Source organism: Myxine glutinosa, chromosome 12, assembly GCF_964187855.1.
Source record: "Myxine glutinosa chromosome 12, kmMyxGlut1.1, whole genome shotgun sequence".
Taxonomy (NCBI): domain Eukaryota; kingdom Metazoa; phylum Chordata; class Myxini; order Myxiniformes; family Myxinidae; genus Myxine; species Myxine glutinosa.
In genome coordinates, this window is record NC_136272.1 from 58,179,294 (window position 1) to 58,199,537 (window position 20,244).

General features: G+C 48.4%; 1 protein-coding gene across 4 annotated transcripts in view; it reads left to right on the forward strand.

The window, feature by feature from the left end:
- The window catches only part of LOC137437428 (uncharacterized), a 139,190-nt gene that overhangs the window by 91,137 nt on the left and 27,809 nt on the right, over positions 1-20,244 (forward strand). For 2 of the 4 annotated variants that reach the window (XM_078766841.1, XM_068131742.2), the window contains exons 2-3: positions 5,307-5,496; positions 5,631-6,096. In XM_078766841.1, the coding sequence (XP_078622967.1) occupies positions 5,634-6,096 (463 nt within the window). In that variant the 5' untranslated portion in view covers positions 5,307-5,496; positions 5,631-5,633. The remainder of the gene's footprint in view (positions 1-5,306; positions 5,497-5,630; positions 6,097-20,244) is intronic. The other 2 variants (XM_068131743.2, XM_068131741.2) reach the window with 1 other exon arrangement.

The following is a 20,244-nucleotide window of genomic DNA, read 5'->3' on the forward strand; positions in this document are numbered from 1 at the left end:
CTCCTCAGCAAAGGACTTCTGTGATTCACTGGGACTGACACAATCTGTCAATTTCCCAACCCGGATCTCAGTCAACGGAGCATCTTCTCTTCTGGATTTGGTTATGACTAACTTCCCTGAAAATGTCTGCTGCTCTTCTTCTGCTCCAATCGGCTCATCTGATCATGTGCTTGTTAAAGTGGACATCTCTCTGACCATTCTCAGAGAGCCTCCTCAGCGTCGACGAGTCTGGCATTTCACTCAGGCCAACTGGCACGGTCTTCAAGCAGCCATCAATCATCTGGACTGGTCTCCCATCTCTACCGCCTCTGACATAAACTCATCCTGGGAATTCTTCCAAAGTAAATTGCTCTCTCTCATGCACAGATTTATCCCATCTCGTCTTCAGTTGTCATACCCTTCCTCCCGTCCATGGTACACGGAATCTTGTGGTGAGGCTGTTGCCCAGAAACAACTTGCTTTCGTCTCCTGGAAAGCAAATCCAACGGAAGGAAATCTCATTTCCTTTCACAAAGCCCGAAACAAGTGTGTGTCCACCCTCAGGAGAGCCAGGAAACAATATCTCTCCGTTCTCAGGACAGAACTCTCTTATCTGTCTCCTTCTTCCAAATCCTGGTGGTGTCTGGTCAAATCTGTTTCTGGTGTTTGTTCCCCCTCCATCCCCTCCCTCACCTCAAATGGCCACACGGCTGACTCCGCACATGAAAAAGCTGAATGCCTCAACTCTGTGTTTGCCTCTAAATCTTGTGTCCCAAACCCATCCCCTTCTGTACCCACCGTACCCAGTCGTACCCAGCTGCTCCTGGACTCTGTGTCCTTTCCTTCTGACAAGGTGGAAAAGTTTCTGTCAACCCTCGACTCTGATTCTGCAACTGGACCTGACGGCATCAGCCCACGGGTCCTAAAATCTTGTTCTTCCGCTCTTTCACTCCCTCTCTCTGTTCTTTTCACCCTCTCTTTTGTTCAAGGTCATCTGCCATCTGCTTGGAAATCTGCCAACATCACCGCTTTGCACAAAAAAGGTGCAAAAACAGATCCCAGCAACTACAGACCAATCAGCCTTCTCCCAATTATCAGCAAAGTCATGGAATCCATCATTGCTTCAGATATCAAATCCTTCCTCTTCTCCAATGGCTTGATCTCTGATCATCAATTTGGATTCAGACCAGGTCATTCTACTCTGGACATGTTGCTTCTGCTGTCTCAACAATGGATGGAGGTCCTCAATGCCAAACAGGAAATCAGAGCTGTCTCACTTGACATATCACGTGCCTTCGATACGGTCTGGCACCCAGCTCTGCTCACCAAACTCACCTCCTATGGTATTCAGGGAAATCTCTACTCATGGCTTGTGGATTTCCTCTCTGGTCGTGGGCAACGTGTGGCCCTGAATGGATTTCTCTCATCTTCCCTTCCTGTTCTGGCTGGAGTTCCCCAAGGTAGTGTTCTGGGCCCTGTGCTATTTCTGGTCTTCATCAATGACCTCTCCGACTCTCTGGAAAATCCTCTCTATCTCTTTGCTGATGACTCCACTATCTGCCGCTCCATTCCTCATCCCTCAGATTGGCAGTCTGCAGCCTCCTCACTCTCTGCAGACCTGGACAAAATCACAGACTGGTCAAACAAGTGGAACATGTCTTTCAATCCTGACAAATCTCACACTCTTACAATGTCTCTCCGAAAGGACCGACTGGACAACCCTCCCATCTACTTTCTCAACAATCCTCTCCAAGAAGTTCTGTCGCTCAAGCTTTCGGGTCTCACTATCTGCCATGATCTTTCTTGGGAAAACCACATTTCCAAGCTGGCCTCCAAAGCCAGTCACCGACTGGGCATCCTCCGTCGTGCGAAGTCCTCCCTTGGCACACCTGAGCTCCTCACCACATACAAGGCTTTCATCCACAGCTCAATGGAATACTGTTCCCCCCTCTGGGCTGGTGCTCCTGCCTCACACCTTGCTCAGCTTCACGCTGTTGAGGCCAAAGCTTTCAGAATCATTGGAATCTCCTGCGATGTAGTCAACTCCGAGGGCCTTTCACTCACTCACCGCAGGCAGGTTGGTGGTCTTTCTGTCTTCTACCGACTCCTCTCCGGCCTTGCTCCCCCAGCTCTCTCTGTGCTCTGTCCCCCCAATATTCCTTCAGGTCGCACAAGATCTGCCTGCAACCCTCTTATGGTTAAACTGCCAAAGTCTAGGCTCTCTGCTCACCTTCACTCTTTCATTCCCCTTTTCTCCCGCCTCTGGAACAAACTCCCCCACTCCATTCAATCCCACTCCTCCCTCCAGGTCTTTAAAACAGCTGTTCACCACCATCTCTTATCTTCCCCCATCGAAAACCTTGATCTTTTCTACCCCCGGTAATGCACCCCAGTGTCCTTGCAGTGTTCATATGTTTTATTCCTCTCCCACCTCCCCCAAGTCCTCCCGATGTCGCTGCTCTCAAATGTTGTGTTTGTGTCCTACCCCCTCTCTCCCCATCCTGTCTGCTGCTCCCCTTGTTTTTTGTGTTTTGTGTGTCCGTTTGTCTTTTTGTGTGATTAATGTTAGCTCTTTCACGAGCCTCGATCTTGCATACAAAAAACAAAAAAAACCAAAACGAACCGCGATCATGTGGTGTGGCCATGTCGAGCAAAGGTCGCAGTTGCTCCTTGTCTGGAGTGATAGTGCCCTGGGTCACGGTGTACCTCAGGAGATCTATCGTTCGGGCGGAATAGCGACATTTAGCCTCGTTCAGGGTTAGCCGATACGTGCGCGCAACCTGGAGGAAACGATGCAAATTAGCATCATGATGGGCCTGATCGTACCCACAAACTGTTCGATTGTCCATGTAAACAAAGACATCGGTTAAGTGTTCCTTAGCGATTATGTCATCTATGGCCCTTTGAAAGCATGCCACCCCGTTTGTGACCCCTAAAGGTATTTTGGTGAACTGGTACAACCCCTGTCCGGATTCAAACCCGGTGTAGATGCGATCGGCCTCCGCAATAGGGATCTGATGATACGCGCTTCGGAGATCTAATGTGCTGTAGATCGAGTACTGTGCCACCTGCCGAACCAGGGAATCCAATCCCGGGAGTGGGTAGGCGTCCAATTGTGTAAACCGATTAATTGCCTGCGAGTAGTCGATTACCATGCGTTTGCGATGATTTTCTGTCTGGACTACCAGAATTGAGCCCTCCAAGGCGATCGACTAGGTTCGATTATACCCTCCTTTAGAAGTCGGCTAGTTTCCTCCGCTATAAATTGCGTGTCAGCCCGGGAGTATCGTCGCTATTTAACGGCAACCGGGGTGCAGTCATGAGTCAAATTTGGAAACAGCGTCAGGGGTTCAATTTCCGTCCCGGCCAGAGCACACACAGAGAGAGTATTGTCACTTCCAAATTCCATTTCTAACTGTCCATGTCGACGAAGAAAATCGTGACCTAGTAGCACTTCTGCACATAACGTTGGTAAAACCATTAAATGCACATCTGGAAACATTCGGCCATTGATCACTAGCTTCAGCCGGCATTCGCCTTTGGTACGCAGCCAAAGAGCTTGAGAAGCCATGGAAATCCTGCGCGTTGTCCCGAGAATCGGCCAGCCATGCTTCTGGACGAGCCGCAAGTCAACATAGCTATCAGTAGAGCCCGTGTCGATCAAGGCGTTCACCATCTGTCCCTCAATCATGACTGGAATAACAGCGTTGGTTAACCCGCGTGGCCCCTTAGTTGTCGAAACATCCAGAGGTGGCGATCGAGCCACGCGCGCGGGTCCGACGCCAGCTAGTGTCGAGCGTGGTTCGGATCGCCCCGCGGGCGATGAAAGAGTCAGCGGCGCCAGCTATGTCGCATACATCGTTAGACAGAACGTTAGACAGAATTTCATGACACTTATGTCTTATACTTATGTCAATGTGATATTTCAGTTTGTTTTTTTAAATAAAATTGCAAAACTTTCTAAAATCCTGTTTTCTCTTTGTCATTATGGGGTATTGAGTGTAGATTGATGAGGGAAAAAAATAATTTATACGATTTCAGCATAAGGCTGCAACATAACAAAATGTGAAAAAAGTGAAGGGGTCTGAATACTTTCTGAATGCACTGTATACATCAAAAAAACGTTGTACACAAACTATTTTATTTAACACTTAATACATTCAGAACCCCTATACCCCCATCCTCTATACTTTTGGGAATTCTCTCCCTTTGCAAGAGTCTAGCCGGACGTTAACCTGTCCACCTGTGCCTCCAAGGCTTCTAACCTTGTGCAAGAGCACATCAGGACGGTAAACTGTGCGCACGGAGGGGACTTTCAACCCACTATCTCAACAACATTTGCATCACCAGGACTCTGAACCTATTACCCATGTCTTAATACAGCAGTATCATTTTCGTAATAATAATAATAACATTAAGCTTTACTATAATTTACCAAATGTCTGTCCGTCTGTCTGTCCGTCCGTTCCCAGGTACCGCAAAAACGGCTGAACCAATCGCAACGAAATTTTGGGTGGGTAATTCTGGGACCCCCTGGAGTAAAATAGGCTATATTGTTTTTCCTATTTCAGCTTTGGTCTCCAGCATTTTCAGGTTTGGACTCCCACCTAACGTTATTGTCCCGGGTACCGCAAAAACGGCTGCACCAATCGCAACGATACACCTCCATGCCCGTGGGATTCCCACGGGTGACCCCGCTAGTAATAATAACATACTAAATATAATCGTAACACTACAATCTCTTTGTCATGACTGCAAAGTTACTGGATTGAAGCAGTGTATGGTTGGTTCATGTTTACTCAAAACGGAGAATAAACCAGTCTCAATGTAATCTCTTTGTTTCCATGGTGACAGACAGTGACGAGACTTTACAGTACTTAAAAAAAAAAAAAAATTAATACTAACATTATTTGCTTCCTGGTATCCCCATCCAGGTATTACTATCTTCTTTAACGAAAGTATCAAACAAGCCCGGCTACGCCGCTGTTCGACTTTCGGTCTTGTTTTTTTTACATATTAGATGCACAAATATCACAAACTCACACACACATACACACACACATACACACACACATACACACACACACACACACACACACACACACACACACACACACACACACACACACACACACACACACACACACACACACACACACACAACAGCAGTGAATCCTTCTGAAACCCACATATGGAGATAACAACCAATGGGATATTACTGGATACCACCTACTTTGCCTTCGACTGATATGCGATATGTGGTCATTCTATCTATGAGTAACTTGTACCTGTCAAAGCTGCAACTTCTCCCCTCTTGCGGACTGCAGACACTGGACGAGAGTTTTGTGATCTACTGAGACTTTGTGGTGGTGCTCCTCAACGCAAAGTGCGAGGTCGCTTGCAGTGCTCTGTGGCTGCCAGCTGGACGCGACCATCGGAGTTATAGGGGGTGAATTAAAATGTCCGTGTTATTTGGAGGGCTCTTAAAGGGAAAGCTTATTTGAAAAGACCTGACAGGTAGGTCAAAGTTACTCGTAGATAGAATGATCACTACTGGTTATTATAGTCGACCATTGTATATCTGGAAAAGAAAGTCAATGATTGATGTTTGTGACACTTCTTTTTGGTTTTGTGTGTTTTATCTACTTTAGGCCATGTATGAGGTAGAGAGCTTCACAGAATGGCTGCACGTTCATGGCCTTAGATTGGAAACGGCGCAAGCCATGGTTATGGAGCTGGGCATAAAGAACCAAGAATTGTTCCAAGCATGCACCAAGTCAGACTCCATGAGAGCAGAGCTGTTCTCCTTTGCCAAACAAAAAATTCCTTTTGTGATGTATGCCGAGTTCCGCAACTTTGTGGAGACTTTCTGGCAGCCCCAAGTTATCCAACCTCCAGAATCTGCCACGATGGACATTTTGTGTGCCATGCTGAATAAAGTGAGCGAGGAATTTTCCAGCTGCGCTCAGAAGCTGAGCTCATCCGATCCTCCATTAATGTCTCTTATTGGTGACATTGGGCAGCAAGAAACCGCTGAGACGAGCAAAATGGTTGGAATCAAAATTGAAGATATTTACAGCCTCCAACCTGAAGAGGAGAGACCAACCACACAATATGGTATGTAACGAAATGTATTTTTATTTTATTTTTTGTATACAAGATCGAGGCTCGTGAAAGAGCTAACATTAATCGCATAAAAAGTCAAAGCGACACAAACCGACACATAAAACACAAAATAAGGAGAGCGGTAGACAAGATTGGGAGAGAGGGCGACGGACACAAACACAATATTTGAGAGCAGGGACATCAAGCGAACTGTGGGAGGGAGAGGGCTTGGGTGGGAGAAGTATAAAACATATGGACACTGCAAGGACTTCCAGGAAAGAAGTTGTAATTTCGAAAAAGTGTATCTGGGGTGAATTAGTGGGGGTAGAAAAGATCAAGGTTTTGGATGGGGGAAGATAAGAGATGGTGGTGAACAGCTGTTTTAAAGACCTGGAAGGAGGAGTGGGATTGAAGGGAGCGGGAGAGTTTGTTCCAGAGGCGGGGAAATAGGGGAATAAAAGAGTGAAGGTGAGCAGAGAGCCTAGATTTTGGCAGTTTAACCATAAGAGGGTTGCTGGCAGATCTTGTGTGACCTGGAGGAATATTTGGGGGACAGAGCACAGAGAGAGCTGGGGGAGCAAGGCCAGAGAGGAGTCGGTAGAAGACAAAAAGACCACCAACCTGCCTGCGGTGAGTGAGTGAAAGGCCCTCGGAGTTAGCTTCATCGCAGGAGATTCCAATGATTCTGAAAGCTTTGGTTTCAACAGCGTGAAGTCGAGCTAGGTGTGAGGCAGGAGCACTGGCCCAGAGGGGGAACAGTATTCCATTGAGCTGCGGATGAAAGCCTTGTATGTGGTGAGGAGCTCAGGTGTGCCAAGGAAGGACTTCGCACGACAGAGGATGCTCACTGCCCAGTCGGCGACTGGCTTTGGAGGCCAGCTTGGAAATGTGGTTTTCCCAAGAAAGATCATGGCAGATAGTGAGACCCAAAAGCTTGAGCGACAGAACTTCGTGGAGAGGATTGTTGAGAAAGTAGATGGGAGGGTTTTGCAGTCGGTCTTTTCGGAGAGACATAGTAAAAGTGTGAGATTTGTCAGGATTGAAGGACATGTTCCACTTGTTTGACCAGTCTGTGATTTTGTCCAGGTCTGCAGAGAGTGAGGATGCTGCAGACTGCCGATCTGAGGGATGAGGAATGGAGCGGCAGAGAGTGGAGTCATCAGCAAAGAGATAGAGAGGATTTTCCAAAGAGTCAGAGAGATCATTGATGAAGACTAGAAAAAGCACAGGTCCCAGAACACCACCTTGGGGAACTCCAGCCAGAACAGGAAGGGGCGATGAGAGAAATCCATTCAGGGCAACACGTTGACTACGACCAGAGAGGAAGTCCGCAAGCCAAGCGTGGAGATTTCCATGGATACCATTGGAGGAGAGTTTGGTGAGCAGAGCTGGGTGCCAGACCGTATCGAAGGCACGTGACATGTCAAGGAAGACGGCTCTGATTTCCTGTTTGGCATTTAGGACCTCCATCCATTGTTGAGACAGCAGAAGCAACATGTCCAGAGTAGAATGACCTGGTCTGAATCCAAATTGATGATCGGAGATCAAGCCATTGGAGAAGAGGAAGGATTTGATATCCGAAGCAATGATGGATTCCATGACTTTGCTGATAATTGGGAGCAGGCTGATTGGTCTGTAGTTGCAAGGATCTGTTTTTGCACCTTTTTGTGTAAAGCGGTGATGTTTGCTGATTGCCAAGATGCTGGCAGATGACCTTGAGCAAAAGAGAGGGTGAAAAGAACAGAGAGAGGGTGAGATAGAGCGGCAGAGCAGGATTTTAGGACCCGTGGGCTGATGCCGTCTGGTCCAGTTGCAGAATCAGAGTTGAGATTTGACAAAAACTTCTCCACCTTGTCAGGAGAGAATGGCACAGAGTCCAGGAGCAGTTGGGTTCGACTGGGTGAGATGGGAACAGAGAGAGATGGGTTTGGGACACAAGACTTTGAGGCAAACACAGAGTTGAGGCATTCGGCTTTGTCACGTGCGGTGTCAACTGTGTAGCCATTTGAGGTGAGGGAGGGGATGGAGGGGGAACAAACACCAGAAACGGATTTGACCAGATGCCACCAGGATTTGGAGGAAGGAGACAGGTTTGAGAGTTCATTCTTGAGTGTGGAGAGATAGTGCTTCCTGGCACTCCTGAGGGTAGGCACACACTTGTCCCGAGCTTGGTGGAAGGAACTGAGATTGCCTTCAGTTGGATTTGCCTTCCAAGAGGCAAAGGCAAGTTGTTTCAGGGCAACTGCCTCACCACAAGATTCAGTGTACCATGAACGGGAGGAAGGGTAAGACAACTGAAGACGAGATGGGGTAAATCTGTGCATGAGAGAGAGCAGTTTCCTTTGGAAGAATTCCTAGGAAGAATTGATGTCAGAGGCAGTCGAGATGGGGACCAGTCCAGATGATTGATGGCTGCTTGCAGACCGTGCCAGTCAGCCTGAGTGAAATGCCAGACTTGTCGGCGCTGAGGAGGCTCTCTGAGAATGGCCAGAGAGATATCCACTTTAACAAGCACATGATCAGAAGAACCGATTGGAGCAGAAGAAGAGCAGCAGACATTTGCAGGGAAGTTTGTCATATCCAAGTCGAGAAGAGAAGGAAGATACTCCATTGACTGAGATCCGGGTCGGGAAATTGACAGATTGTGTCAGTCCCAATGAATCACAGAAGTGCTTTGCTGAGGTGCCATGACTGGTGAGAGAGGAACCCACACCCAGCCAGCTGGCATGGTGACAGTTGAAATCGCCACATATGAGGAAGAGAGAGTTGCGATGAGTTCATAGAAGTTGGTCCATGTTGTCAGACAGCGACATGTAAATGGAGTCATGACTGTTTGGAGGACGGTACCGAACATATATGAACAAAAGGTGGGAGCGGAGAGGAAGCCGTAGCCAGGGGTACTCCTGGGGGTGGGGTGGAGAGAGGACAGTGCAAGGAGAGTGAGGAAGAGAGTTTTTGATAAAGATAGCAACCCCACCACCAGGACGAGGCCCAGGTCTATCATACAGGAGGAGGGAGTAACCAGGAAGAATATTAAGGAATCAGAGACATCTTGAAGGAGGAAAGTTTCTGTTAAGCAGATCAAGTCTGGATTGTCAGAATCAACCGGAATGGAGAGATCAATCACGTTTAAGCGAAGGCCCCGGATGTTTGAGGTCCATATCGTTAATGAGGAGAGAGGGGGAGCATCGGGTGCAGGGCAGGGGAGGGGATGGGTCAGGTCAGATGAAGGATGAGATGGGGAGGTAGGAAGAGCAGTTGATAGTGTGTCAGAGAATACAGAAGACTTACAAGAAAGGGAAGGATGAAGAGGACGAAGGGTTTGATGGTGATGGGATGAGGCACAGTGAGGGGTTCTTTGAGGGGGGGGGGGGGGCACAGGAAAGTAGAAGGTTGGGGGAGGTGGAGGTATGAGATAGAAAGGAGATGAAGTGGGGAGGAGGCAGCTTTGAGAAGGAGGTGGGAAGGGGGAGAATTGGAGAGGGATGGTAGGGGGGGGGGGGGAGATTTGAAGGGGAGGAGTAGGGGGGAGTTTTGAAGGGGAGGAGTTAGGGGGGAGTTTTGGAGGGGAGCAGCATGGGGGGAGTTTAGGAGGGGCAAGGGGGGAGTTTAGAAAGTGGATGATTCATGAAAGACGAACATTTATAACAAATTGGGTTTATTGTGATTTTCAAGTTAGCAATCTGTCTAAGAACGATGGAGGAGGGGTGGAATGAATTTGAATTTAGAGCATGTCGTGATTTAGAATTATAAGAGGTTGAATATTTTTTTTGAAGTGGAATGGGTTGGAGAGGAAATTGAAAAAAGCCTTTTAAATATTAAGAAAAACAGCATGTGTAATATACCACTGAATAAAACACTGCAGGGGAAAGTTTAAACATATTTAAATAGAACCGTGGAGGACAATCTAATATTCACAAAAATACCAACGGGGAGAGGGAGCCTTGAGGGACAACCAAGAGTCACGTGAACAGGGGAAAAGGTGCCAGCAAAAAGAACAGGGCAAAACAGATCTGGGGAATGGCGTGAAATGGGGGTGAAACACGTGGTCGCAGAATGAACAAACGAAAAGAAGGAAATGTTTTTTTCTTTTGTTTTTTTTCAAGTTAAGAATTTAAACAAGGAAGTATGGGGTGAAAAGACTGAGAGAACGAGATTAGAAGGACCACAATCGACCACTGGGAGAAAACAAGCCGCAAGGTAGGAATCTTCAAGAACTAGGCCGCGATATACCGCTGCACAAAATACTCGACTTATTATATACAAGTATGAAAGATTAACACCGTTAATCTTCCAAGGGACAAATCTTAGGTACACACACTTAAGATAAATACAGTTTCGACAAAAATACAATTGTGAACAAAAACTTAACTTCGAGCGTACATGAAGATCGTGGACAGCTTCGAAAAGAAAAAAAAGTTTAAGAAGAAAAATAAAAGAAAAAAAGATTTAAGTCGCACTATCATATTGTTTTTCCTTAAAATATTTTGTTCAACATGTGTTGAAATATTATGTCAGGATTTGTTGGCTTCCTTCATTAAAATTTGTGTTTCTTTCATGAAACAAAACTGTCCGTAAAACTCCATTGTGGAGCCAACTTCCTCTCAGTTTGTTCAGTTCCATTCTTGCCTCCAGAGCATCAAGATGGCTGTTCAATTCCTCGTGTCATCTCCCATCCATACTCATGATCTTTTCTATCCTGATTAACCCCTTAACTCCATCCACGAGTCCATCCCTTGCATCCCGTGTTATTGTATTTTTTTTCCTATCTCCCTTCACCCACCTTTCCATTGCACGTTCATCCCCAGTTTTCCCTTTCTGTTCTTTGAACTTTTACTTGTTCTTGAGCTTGTATCAACTTGTTCATGCCCTTTGTCGTTCTCCCCTTCTGTTTATTCTCTCATTCTTCACCTCACACATTTTTCCTCCAAAAGTCCCTCTATTCTGCTGTTTTTTTTTTTTTTTTTTTTTTTTTTTTTGGTATACAGAGTCGAGACTCGTGAAAGAGCTAACATTTATCAAACAAACAAATCAAACGAACAAGTAAACAAAGTATATAAAAAGGGGAGCGGTCGACAAGATGGGGAGAGAAGGGGAGGAAGCACACAAACACATTTGAGAGCAGGGACACCGGGAGATGTGTGGGAGGGAGAGGGCCTAGGGGGAGGCAGGATAGGTATAAAATGCAAGGACACCAAGGACTTCCAGGAAAGAAGTCAAAAGTCACCTCAAAAAAGTGGATTTGGGGTGAAATTAGCGGGGGTAGAAAAGATCAAGGTTTTGAATTGGGGAAGATAAGAGATGGTGGTGAACAGCCGTTTTAAAGACCTGGAGGGAGGAGTGGGATTGAAGAGAGTGAGGGAGTTTGTTCCAGAGGCGGGAGAAAAGAGGAATGAAGGAGTGAAGGTGAGCAGAGAGTCTTGATTTTGGCAGTTTAACCATAAGAGGGTTGCAGGCAGATCTTGTGCGACCTGCAGGAATATTTGGGGGACAGAGCCCAGAGAGAGCTGGGGGAGCAAGGCCGGAGAGGAGTCGGTGGAAGACGGATCGATCGATTACACCAAAAGGTGTAATGGCACACACCTTTTGGTTTCACTGGTAATCGATAGTCTTGGTGATGGCACACACCTTATGGTTTCACTGGTAATCGATGGTCTTGGTGATGGCACACCCCTTTGGTTTCACTGGTAATCGATGGTCTTGGTGATGGCACACACCTTATGGTTTCACTGGTAATCGATGGTCTTGGTGATGGCACACACTTCTAATCTGGTGTGTGGGTGTATCTCGGCATAAGGAACAACCCTATTGAAAATTGGGTCGCCACGTCAAAATCCAAGATGGCCGCCGCCATGTATGTCTTTTTTTTTTTTCTTTTTTTTTTTTTTTTTTGTATACTGAATCGAGGCTCGTGAAAGAGCTAACATTTATTTCACAAACAAATCAACCAGACAAACAAAACACACAAAAAGAGGGAGCGGAAGACAAGATGGGGAGAGAAGGGGAAGCACACAACCACAACATTTGAGAGCAGAGAGAAGTGTGGGAGGGAGAGGGCTTGGGGGAAGGAGGCGTGGGGGGGGGGGGGGGGGGAGGGCGGGGGGGAGAGGTATAAAACACAAGGGGACCAAAATTAGCGGGGGTAGAAAAGATCAAGGTTTTGGATGGGGGAGGATAAGAGATGGTGGTGAACAGCTGTTTTAAAGACCTGGAGGGTGCAGTGGGATTGAAGAGAGTGAGGGAGTTTGTTCCAGAGGCGGGAGAAAAGAGGAATGAAGGAGTGAAGGTGAGCAGAAAGTCTTGATTTTGGCAGTTTAACCATAAGAGGGTTGCAGGCAGATCTTGTGCGACCTGTAGGAATATTTGGGGGACAGAGCCCAGAGAGGGCTGGGGGGGCAAGGCCAGAGAGGAGTCGGTAGAAGACGGAAGGACCACCAACCTGCCTGCGGTGAGTGAGTGAAAGGCCCTTGGAGTTAGCTTCATCGCGGGAGATTCCAATGATTCTGAACGCTTTGGTTTCAACAGCGTGCAGACGGGCTAGGTGTGAGGCAGGAGCACTAGACCAGAGGGGAGAGCAGTATTCCATAGAGCTGCGGATGAAAGCCTTGTATGTGGTGAGGAGCTCAGGTGTGCCAAGGAAGGACTTCGCACGACGGAGGATGCCCAGTCGGCGACTGGCTTTGGAGGCCAGATTTGAAATGTGGTTTTCCCAGGAAAGATCATGGCAAATAGTGAGACCCAAAAGCTTGAGTGACAGAACTTCTTGGAGAGGATTGTTCAGAAAGTGGATGGGAGGGTTTTCCAGTCGGTCTTTTCGGAGAGACATCGCAAGAGTGTGAGATTTATCAGGATTGAAAGACATGTTCCATTTGTTTGCCCAGTCTGTGATTTTGTCCAGGTCTGCAGAGAGTGAGGAGGCTGCAGACTGCCGATGTGAGGGATGAGGAATGGAGCGACAGAGAGTAGAGTCGTCAGCAAAGAGATAGAGAGGATTTTCAAGATAGTCAGAGAGATCATTGATGAAGACCAGAAAAAGCACAGGGCCCAGAACACTACCTTGGGGAACTCCAGCCTGAACAGGAAGAGATGAGATGAGAGAAACCCATTCAGGGCCACACGTTGACTACGACCAGAGAGGAAGTCCGCCAGCCATGCGTGGAGATTTCCATGGATACCAAAGGAGGAGAGTTTGGTGAGCAGAGCAGGGTGCCAGACCGTATCGAAGGCACGTGAAATGTCAAGGGAGACGGCTCTAATTTCCTGTTTGGCGTTGAGGACCTCCATCCATTGTTGAGAAAGCAGAAGCAGCATGTCCAGAGTAGAGTGACCAGGTCTGAAACCAAATTGATGATCAGAGATCAAGCCATTGGAGGAGAGGAAAGATTTCATATCTGAAGCAATGATGGATTCCATGAGTTTGCTGATAATTGGGAGAAGGCTGATTGGTCTGTAGTTGCTGGGATCTGTTTTTGCACCTTTTTTGTGCAAAGCGGTGATGTTGGCTGATTTCCAAGCAGATGGCAGATGACCTTGAGCAAAAGAGAGGGTGAAGAGAACAGAAAGAGGGAGTGAAAAAGCAGAAGAACATGATTTTAGGACCCGTGGGCTGATGCCGTCAGGACCAGTTGCAGAATCAGAGTCGAGGGTTGACAGAAACTTTTCCACCTTGTCAGGAGGAAAGGACACAGAGTCCAGGAGCGACTGGGTACGGTGGGTACAGAAAGGGATGGGTTTGGGACACAAGATTTAGAGGCAAACACAGAGTTGAGGCATTCAGCTTTTTCATGTGCGGAGTCAGCCGTTAAGCCGTTTGAGGTGAGGGAGGGGATGGAGGGGGAACAAAAACCAGAAACAGATTTGACCAGACACCACCAGGATTTGGAAGAGGGAGACAGATAAGAGAGTTCGGTCTTGAGAACGGTGAGATATTGTTTCCTGGCTCTCCTGAGGGTGGACACACACTTGTTTCGGGCTTTGTGAAAGGAAATGAGATTTCCTTCCGTTGGATTTGCTTTCCAGGAGACGAAAGCAAGTTGTTTCAGGGCAACAGCCTCACCACAAGATTCCGTGTACCATGGACGGGAGGAAGGGTATAACAACTGAAGACGAGATGGGATAAATCTGTGCATGAGAGAGAGCAATTTACTTTGAAAGAATTCCCAGGATGAGTTGATGTCAGAGGCGGTAGAGATGGGAGACCAGTCCAGATGATTGATGGCTGCTTGAAGACCGTGCCAGTTGGCCTGAGTGAAATGCCAGACTCGTCGACGCTGAGGAGGCTCTCTGAGAATGGTCAGAGAGATGTCCACCTTGACAAGCACATGATCAGATGAGCCGATTGGAGCAGAAGAAGAGCAGCAGACATTTTCAGGGAAGTTTCAGGGATGTCTGAAACTTGTGAGCGGAATATCTTGAAAAATAAGCGAAGTACCAACTTCTAATCTGGTATGTGGGTGTATCTAGGCATAAGGAAGAACGCTATTGAAAATTGGGTCACCACGTCAAAATCCAAGATGGCCGCCACCATATATATGTCTGAACCTTGTGAGCGCAATATCTTGAAAAACAAGCGAAGTACCAACTTCTAATCTGGTGTGTGGGTGTATCTAGGTATAAGGAACAACCCTATTGAAAATTGGGTCGCCACGTCAAAATCCAAGATGGCCGCCGCCATGTATGTCTGAACCTTGTGAGCGAAATATCATATCGTAGCATGTTTTCTGCATCTTCCACTTTGTCAACTCACATCACTTCCCCGACGGGGGACCTAGGCGTAACGCTTGTTTACAATGAATCACGGGACAGGGAAATACGCGCCGGTAATAAAATGTCCTAAATCAGGATCCTGCACACCGACTTCCAAACACGAGACAGGGGAATGAATTGCAAAAATAACTGTCCGTCGTGTACGTGTGAAATGTGGTGCGTCTTAACTGTCTGCAGTCTTGTCCACCGTCCAATGCGGCTCCAAGCTCCGGTGCGAGGAAACCCTCTTTCCGCTTCGCCCACGCGCTCCGCCAGGCCCGAGCTAACGCCCCACTCCAGGCTCCTCGTCGACCCCCCACGAGGTCCGTTCGCTCACATCACCAAAATCACCGAGCACCGCTCCAAGCACCACGAAGACGGCGAACCAATGACCACCAGGACCTCTCAAGACGAAGAGCCAAGAGCCAAGGACGAACAACGACAAGCGAAGGGCCAGCACAACTCAATACCAAGAGCGAAGCATCAGCACGACGAAATCCAAGCGCGAACCATCAGCACGACACAATTTTTTTTTTTTTTTTTTTTTTTTTTATTCAAGATCGAGGCTCGTGAAAGAGCAAACATTAATCACACAAAAAGACAAACCGACACACAAAACACAAAAAACAAGGGGAGCGGCAGACAAGATGGGGAGAGAGGGGGGAGGACACAAAAGAGAAGGGGAAGAAGGGGAAGGACACAAACACAACATTTGAGAGCAGGGACATCGGGAGGACTTGGGGGGAGGTGGGAGAGGATTAAAACATATGAACACTGCAAGGACTCTGGGGTGAATTACCGGGGGTAGAAAAGATCAAGGTTTTCGATGGGGGAAGATAAGAGATGGTGGTGAACAGCTGTTTTAAAGACCTGGAGGGAGGAGTGGGATTGAAGGGAGTGGGGGAGTTTGTTCCAGAGGCGGGAGAAAAGGGGAATGAAAGAGTGAAGGTGAGCAGAGAGCCTAGACTTTGGCAGTTTAACCATAAGAGGGTTGCAGGCAGATCTTGTGCGACCTGAAGGAATATTGGGGGGACAGAGCACAGAGAGAGCTGGGGGAGCAAGGCCGGAGAGGAGTCGGTAGAAGATAGAAAGACCACCAACCTGCCTGCGGTGAGTGAGTGAAAGGCCCTCGGCGTTGACTACATCGCAGGAGATTCCAATGATTCTGAAAGCTTTGGCCTCAACAGCGTGAAGCCGAGCAAGGTGTGAGGCAGGAGCACCAGCCCAGAGGGGGGAACAGTATTCCATTGAGCTGCGGATGAAAGCCTTGTATGTGGTGAGGAGCTCAGGTGTGCCAAGGAAGGACTTCGCACGACGGAGGATGCCCAGTCGGCGACTGGCTTTGGAGGCCAGCTTGGAAATGTGGTTTTCCCAAGAAAGATCATGGCAGATAGTGAGACCCAAAAGCTTGAGCGACAGAACTTCTTGGAGAGGATTGTTGAGAAAGTAGATGGGATGGTTGTCCAGTCGGTCCTTTCGGAGAGACATTGTAAGAGTGTGAGATTTGTCAGGATTGAAAGACATGTTCCACTTGTTTGACCAGTCTGTGATTTTGTCCAGGTCTGCAGAGAGTGAGGAGGCTGCAGACTGCCGATCTGAGGGATGAGGAATGGAGCGACAGAGAGTAGAGTCGTCAGCAAAGAGATAGAGAGGATTTTCAAGAGAGTCAGAGAGATCATTGATGAAGACCAGAAAAAGCACAGGGCCCAGAACACTACCTTGGGGAACTCCAGCCTGAACAGGAAGAGGAGATGAGAGAAACCCATTCAGGGCCACACGTTGACTACGACCAGAGAGGAAGTCCGCCAGCCATGCGTGGAGATTTCCATGGATACCAAAGGAGGAGAGTTTGGAGAGCAGAGCAGGGTGCCAGACCGTATCGAAGGCACGTGAAATGTCAAGGGAGACAGCTCTAATTTCCTGTTTGGCGTTGAGGACCTCCATCCATTGTTGAGACAGCAGAAGCAGCATGTCCAGAGTAGAGTGACCAGGTCTGAAACCAAATTGATGATCAGAGATCAAGCCATTGGAGAAGAGGAAAGATTTAATATCTGAAGCAATGATGGATTCCATGACTTTGCTGATAATTGGGAGAAGGCTGATTGGTCTGTAGTTGCTGGGATCTGTTTTTGCACCTTTTTTGTGCAAAGCGGTTATGTTGGCTGATTTCCAAGCAGATGGCAGATGACCTTGAGCAAAAGAGAGGTCCGTAGTGTCCAGAATCCCACCAGCAAGTCCTTTTGAAACTTGGCATGTCACGTCAGTTCTGGCGCGCTACCAACCAGAGCCTCGTAGCTTCCCGCCGTCCACCGAACCTTCTAGCGCCTCCTCCGTCACCGCCGCTCCTCCCACCAATCAACCACCCGCTTCTCAGCTGTGTCTTCGCGCCTTCCGCGCTGATTGGCTCCAGGATCGCGCCTTCCGCGCCAACCAATCACACATTCCCTGTGGCGTGGTTACAGCTCGTCTCACGCGATATTGCCAGGCCAGCTGGTGGTGCGGCTGGTGGCGGCCATCCGGCGGTGCCTTGATCTGGCTTCCTGCCCCTCTTCTTCCAAGGTCATTGTAAGGGTAAGGGGAATTATTTAATGTTGCACTAAAGGGCCTATCTAAGTGTCTATATGAGTATGCATTGCCATAAGGGACAAAGGTTCGGCGACAGGTGGGACGACGAACAAAGGAATCTTATCCATAATCCCTGCACTATTTAGCACGCCCTGCTCCCTCGTAGCGGTGACACCAATACAGCTTATCCCGACAAACCAGACTAACATAGAACTTATTACAGGGTAGATTCCCTATCGCGACAGTCGAAGCATGTTACCTATACAGATCTACCTGGCTCTAGATACCACTCTACCCAAATTCATAACAGCCCCCCCGCCTGCCCCCCTGGAACCGTAGCTCCTGCAAGGTTCACTGCAGTCGCTACCATTCCAGTCTTAACACTTACTGCCTCACACTTAATTAACCTACGAAATAAATCAGGAGGGCTGTGGGAAGTGAGCCGGACTTCCGACCTATTCTCCTTAACATGCTAATCCCCTTAACAATCATGCAAATATGTACAATGATTTCATTTCGTCACTCCTGTGGTGGGAGGAAACAAACAAACAAACACTCAAAACCTTAACCACATACCTTAACCTTAATCAAAAATTCAAAAACTCTAATAAACATTTGTACATACCCCAGTCTACAGACCGCATCCCCCGATGGATGCCACAAGACGCAACCTTACCTGTGGGGCCATCCAAATGCACCCCTAAATTTCCACGGGCCCTGTCCTGGTGTTACCGGTGAGTGACATGGCTCGGTGGATTTCGCCCTCATTCATTCAACACAACCCTTAACCACTCATACTCATTCCAAAAGTCATCACAACACAAAAATCGATAGAGCACTTGTTTCACCCCCCCCACCCCCCCCCCCCTGCAGGACCATGGCATAGATGTCATTCGTGGTGTGCATTTTTCTCAACTAGGCAGTGGGGAGGTACCGCACCAGTAAGATGGTAGGGGCGCTTCAGGCTGTGGTGCCCACAGTCCCAAAAACAAGGCACTTGACTCACAAGTTCATTGCCCCCCACCCCCCCCCCCTTTACCTCTTGGCCCCATGACAGCCAAACAGCCCTTTTCACCGTTACCCCATCGGTGAGGGTCTCCACACACCAGGCTCCGTTGCCTCCTGCTTCAGCGCAGCTCCATGGGTCGCCGGGAGTCTCCTTTACCCCACGGCGCCCAAACAGACCCTCCACCGACGAGCTCCAATTTCCAGATACCACTGGCTGCCAGGGGCAGTTGCCGCAGAGGGGGAGGGAGGGGGGCGCAGGCATCGCTCCTCAGAACTTGATCTGTACCTGCGGACACACACACCTTCCCCACCCACAAGATCCCCAAAACACATTTTCTCCCCCGCTGCCATTCCATTCTCAGCACATTTCCATAGAAGATGGTACCGAAAAGATGTTGCAAAAGAGTTGCCATGGCCTGCTTCATGTGAAATCCCCAGTTCACATTTTACCATTACGCATTTTCAAAACACAATAAACACTCAATAAGCATCACTCATCCATTTTCTCCAACCTCACGACCACATAAAAACACATAACCTCTACACATACAGAAACCCCACTCACAAGACTCTGTGGCACCCATTCCATCCCCCTCACCGGCCATGTCGTCACTCTCACCCGCCCCCAACTCCAAATTACATGTCCCCCAATTTACTAAGCAAGTCCTGAAGCCTGGGACAGTAAACATCAAGGCCTTACCTTTACTTTGATGAGCAGGTAATTAGCGGTTGGTCAGGTCCAAAAGTGCCATCCACCCATAAAATCCCAAAATCTCTCATTGGACCAATCAAATTTCACCAAATTTCACTTTCGTCCCCACTATACTGGCAGGCATGTGGATCCGCATCCAACGGTGATTATCACTACACAACTACCTGTGGCCACGACAGCTCCGCACCTCTACCGTGCAAGGGTCATCGGGACAAGGTGAGCAGTCAAAATGCCAACATGGCCCATGAGTATCCATAAGGGTGCGACCCACCATCCATCCTTCGGTCCCCCTGCGAGGAACATGGCTGCACCAGCCCCAGCTGGCCAATGTGGTGAGCACCTGCTGCCAACAAACACTACCGCACGCACAACCTCGGCCCTGGGGGAGACGGTCGCATTGCGTGGCATTCCCCTCACGTCACCTACGCCGCCCTCGTCCCCCAGTCCACAGAACTGCAGCCCCCCAGTGCCCACCCACACTTGACCACACCAAGGTCCAGTCGACAGCCATGCTCCACCAGGAAACCCACCCAGAAGACATGGTCCACACACCTCGGACACGCACAGCACCACGTTGACCCTCAAACGACACAACTACATCCCCACAACCCCGCGTCCCAAATATTGGCACAGTCGCCCCCGCAACCAGTTGAAAGCTGTGTCCTGCTAACCTATCAATTTTATCACAGCCTCCAACACTTTGGTCTACACACCTGGATCAATAACGGTGTCACTGCTGTCAGTGACCACCATGCCATTTCAAAATTCACTCTTAAATTTGCATCTAACCCTCAGATTTCCCATGCCAAACATTTTTCACATTTTACTAAACTCACCAAAGAAAGATGCTTTGCCATACACATGCCAGCCGAGCATGGCCCATATACTCGGCTCGTTACCAATTCCCGATTCAACACTCCCATGGCTCTCTTCCCAAACCGAGAGTCTACAAATCATAACGGAACATCTGTGGAAGGTCACTCTCACACCATGACGTTCCACAGATGCCCCAATGGTTATCTGGCAGGCTATACTCCATCCCTGTCCATTCGGTTCGACCCGTGTCCAGAGCCCAGCACAGCATGGCAGGTCACCACATGCTGGCTGTCCCAGAGTCTTAGGGAGAGGGT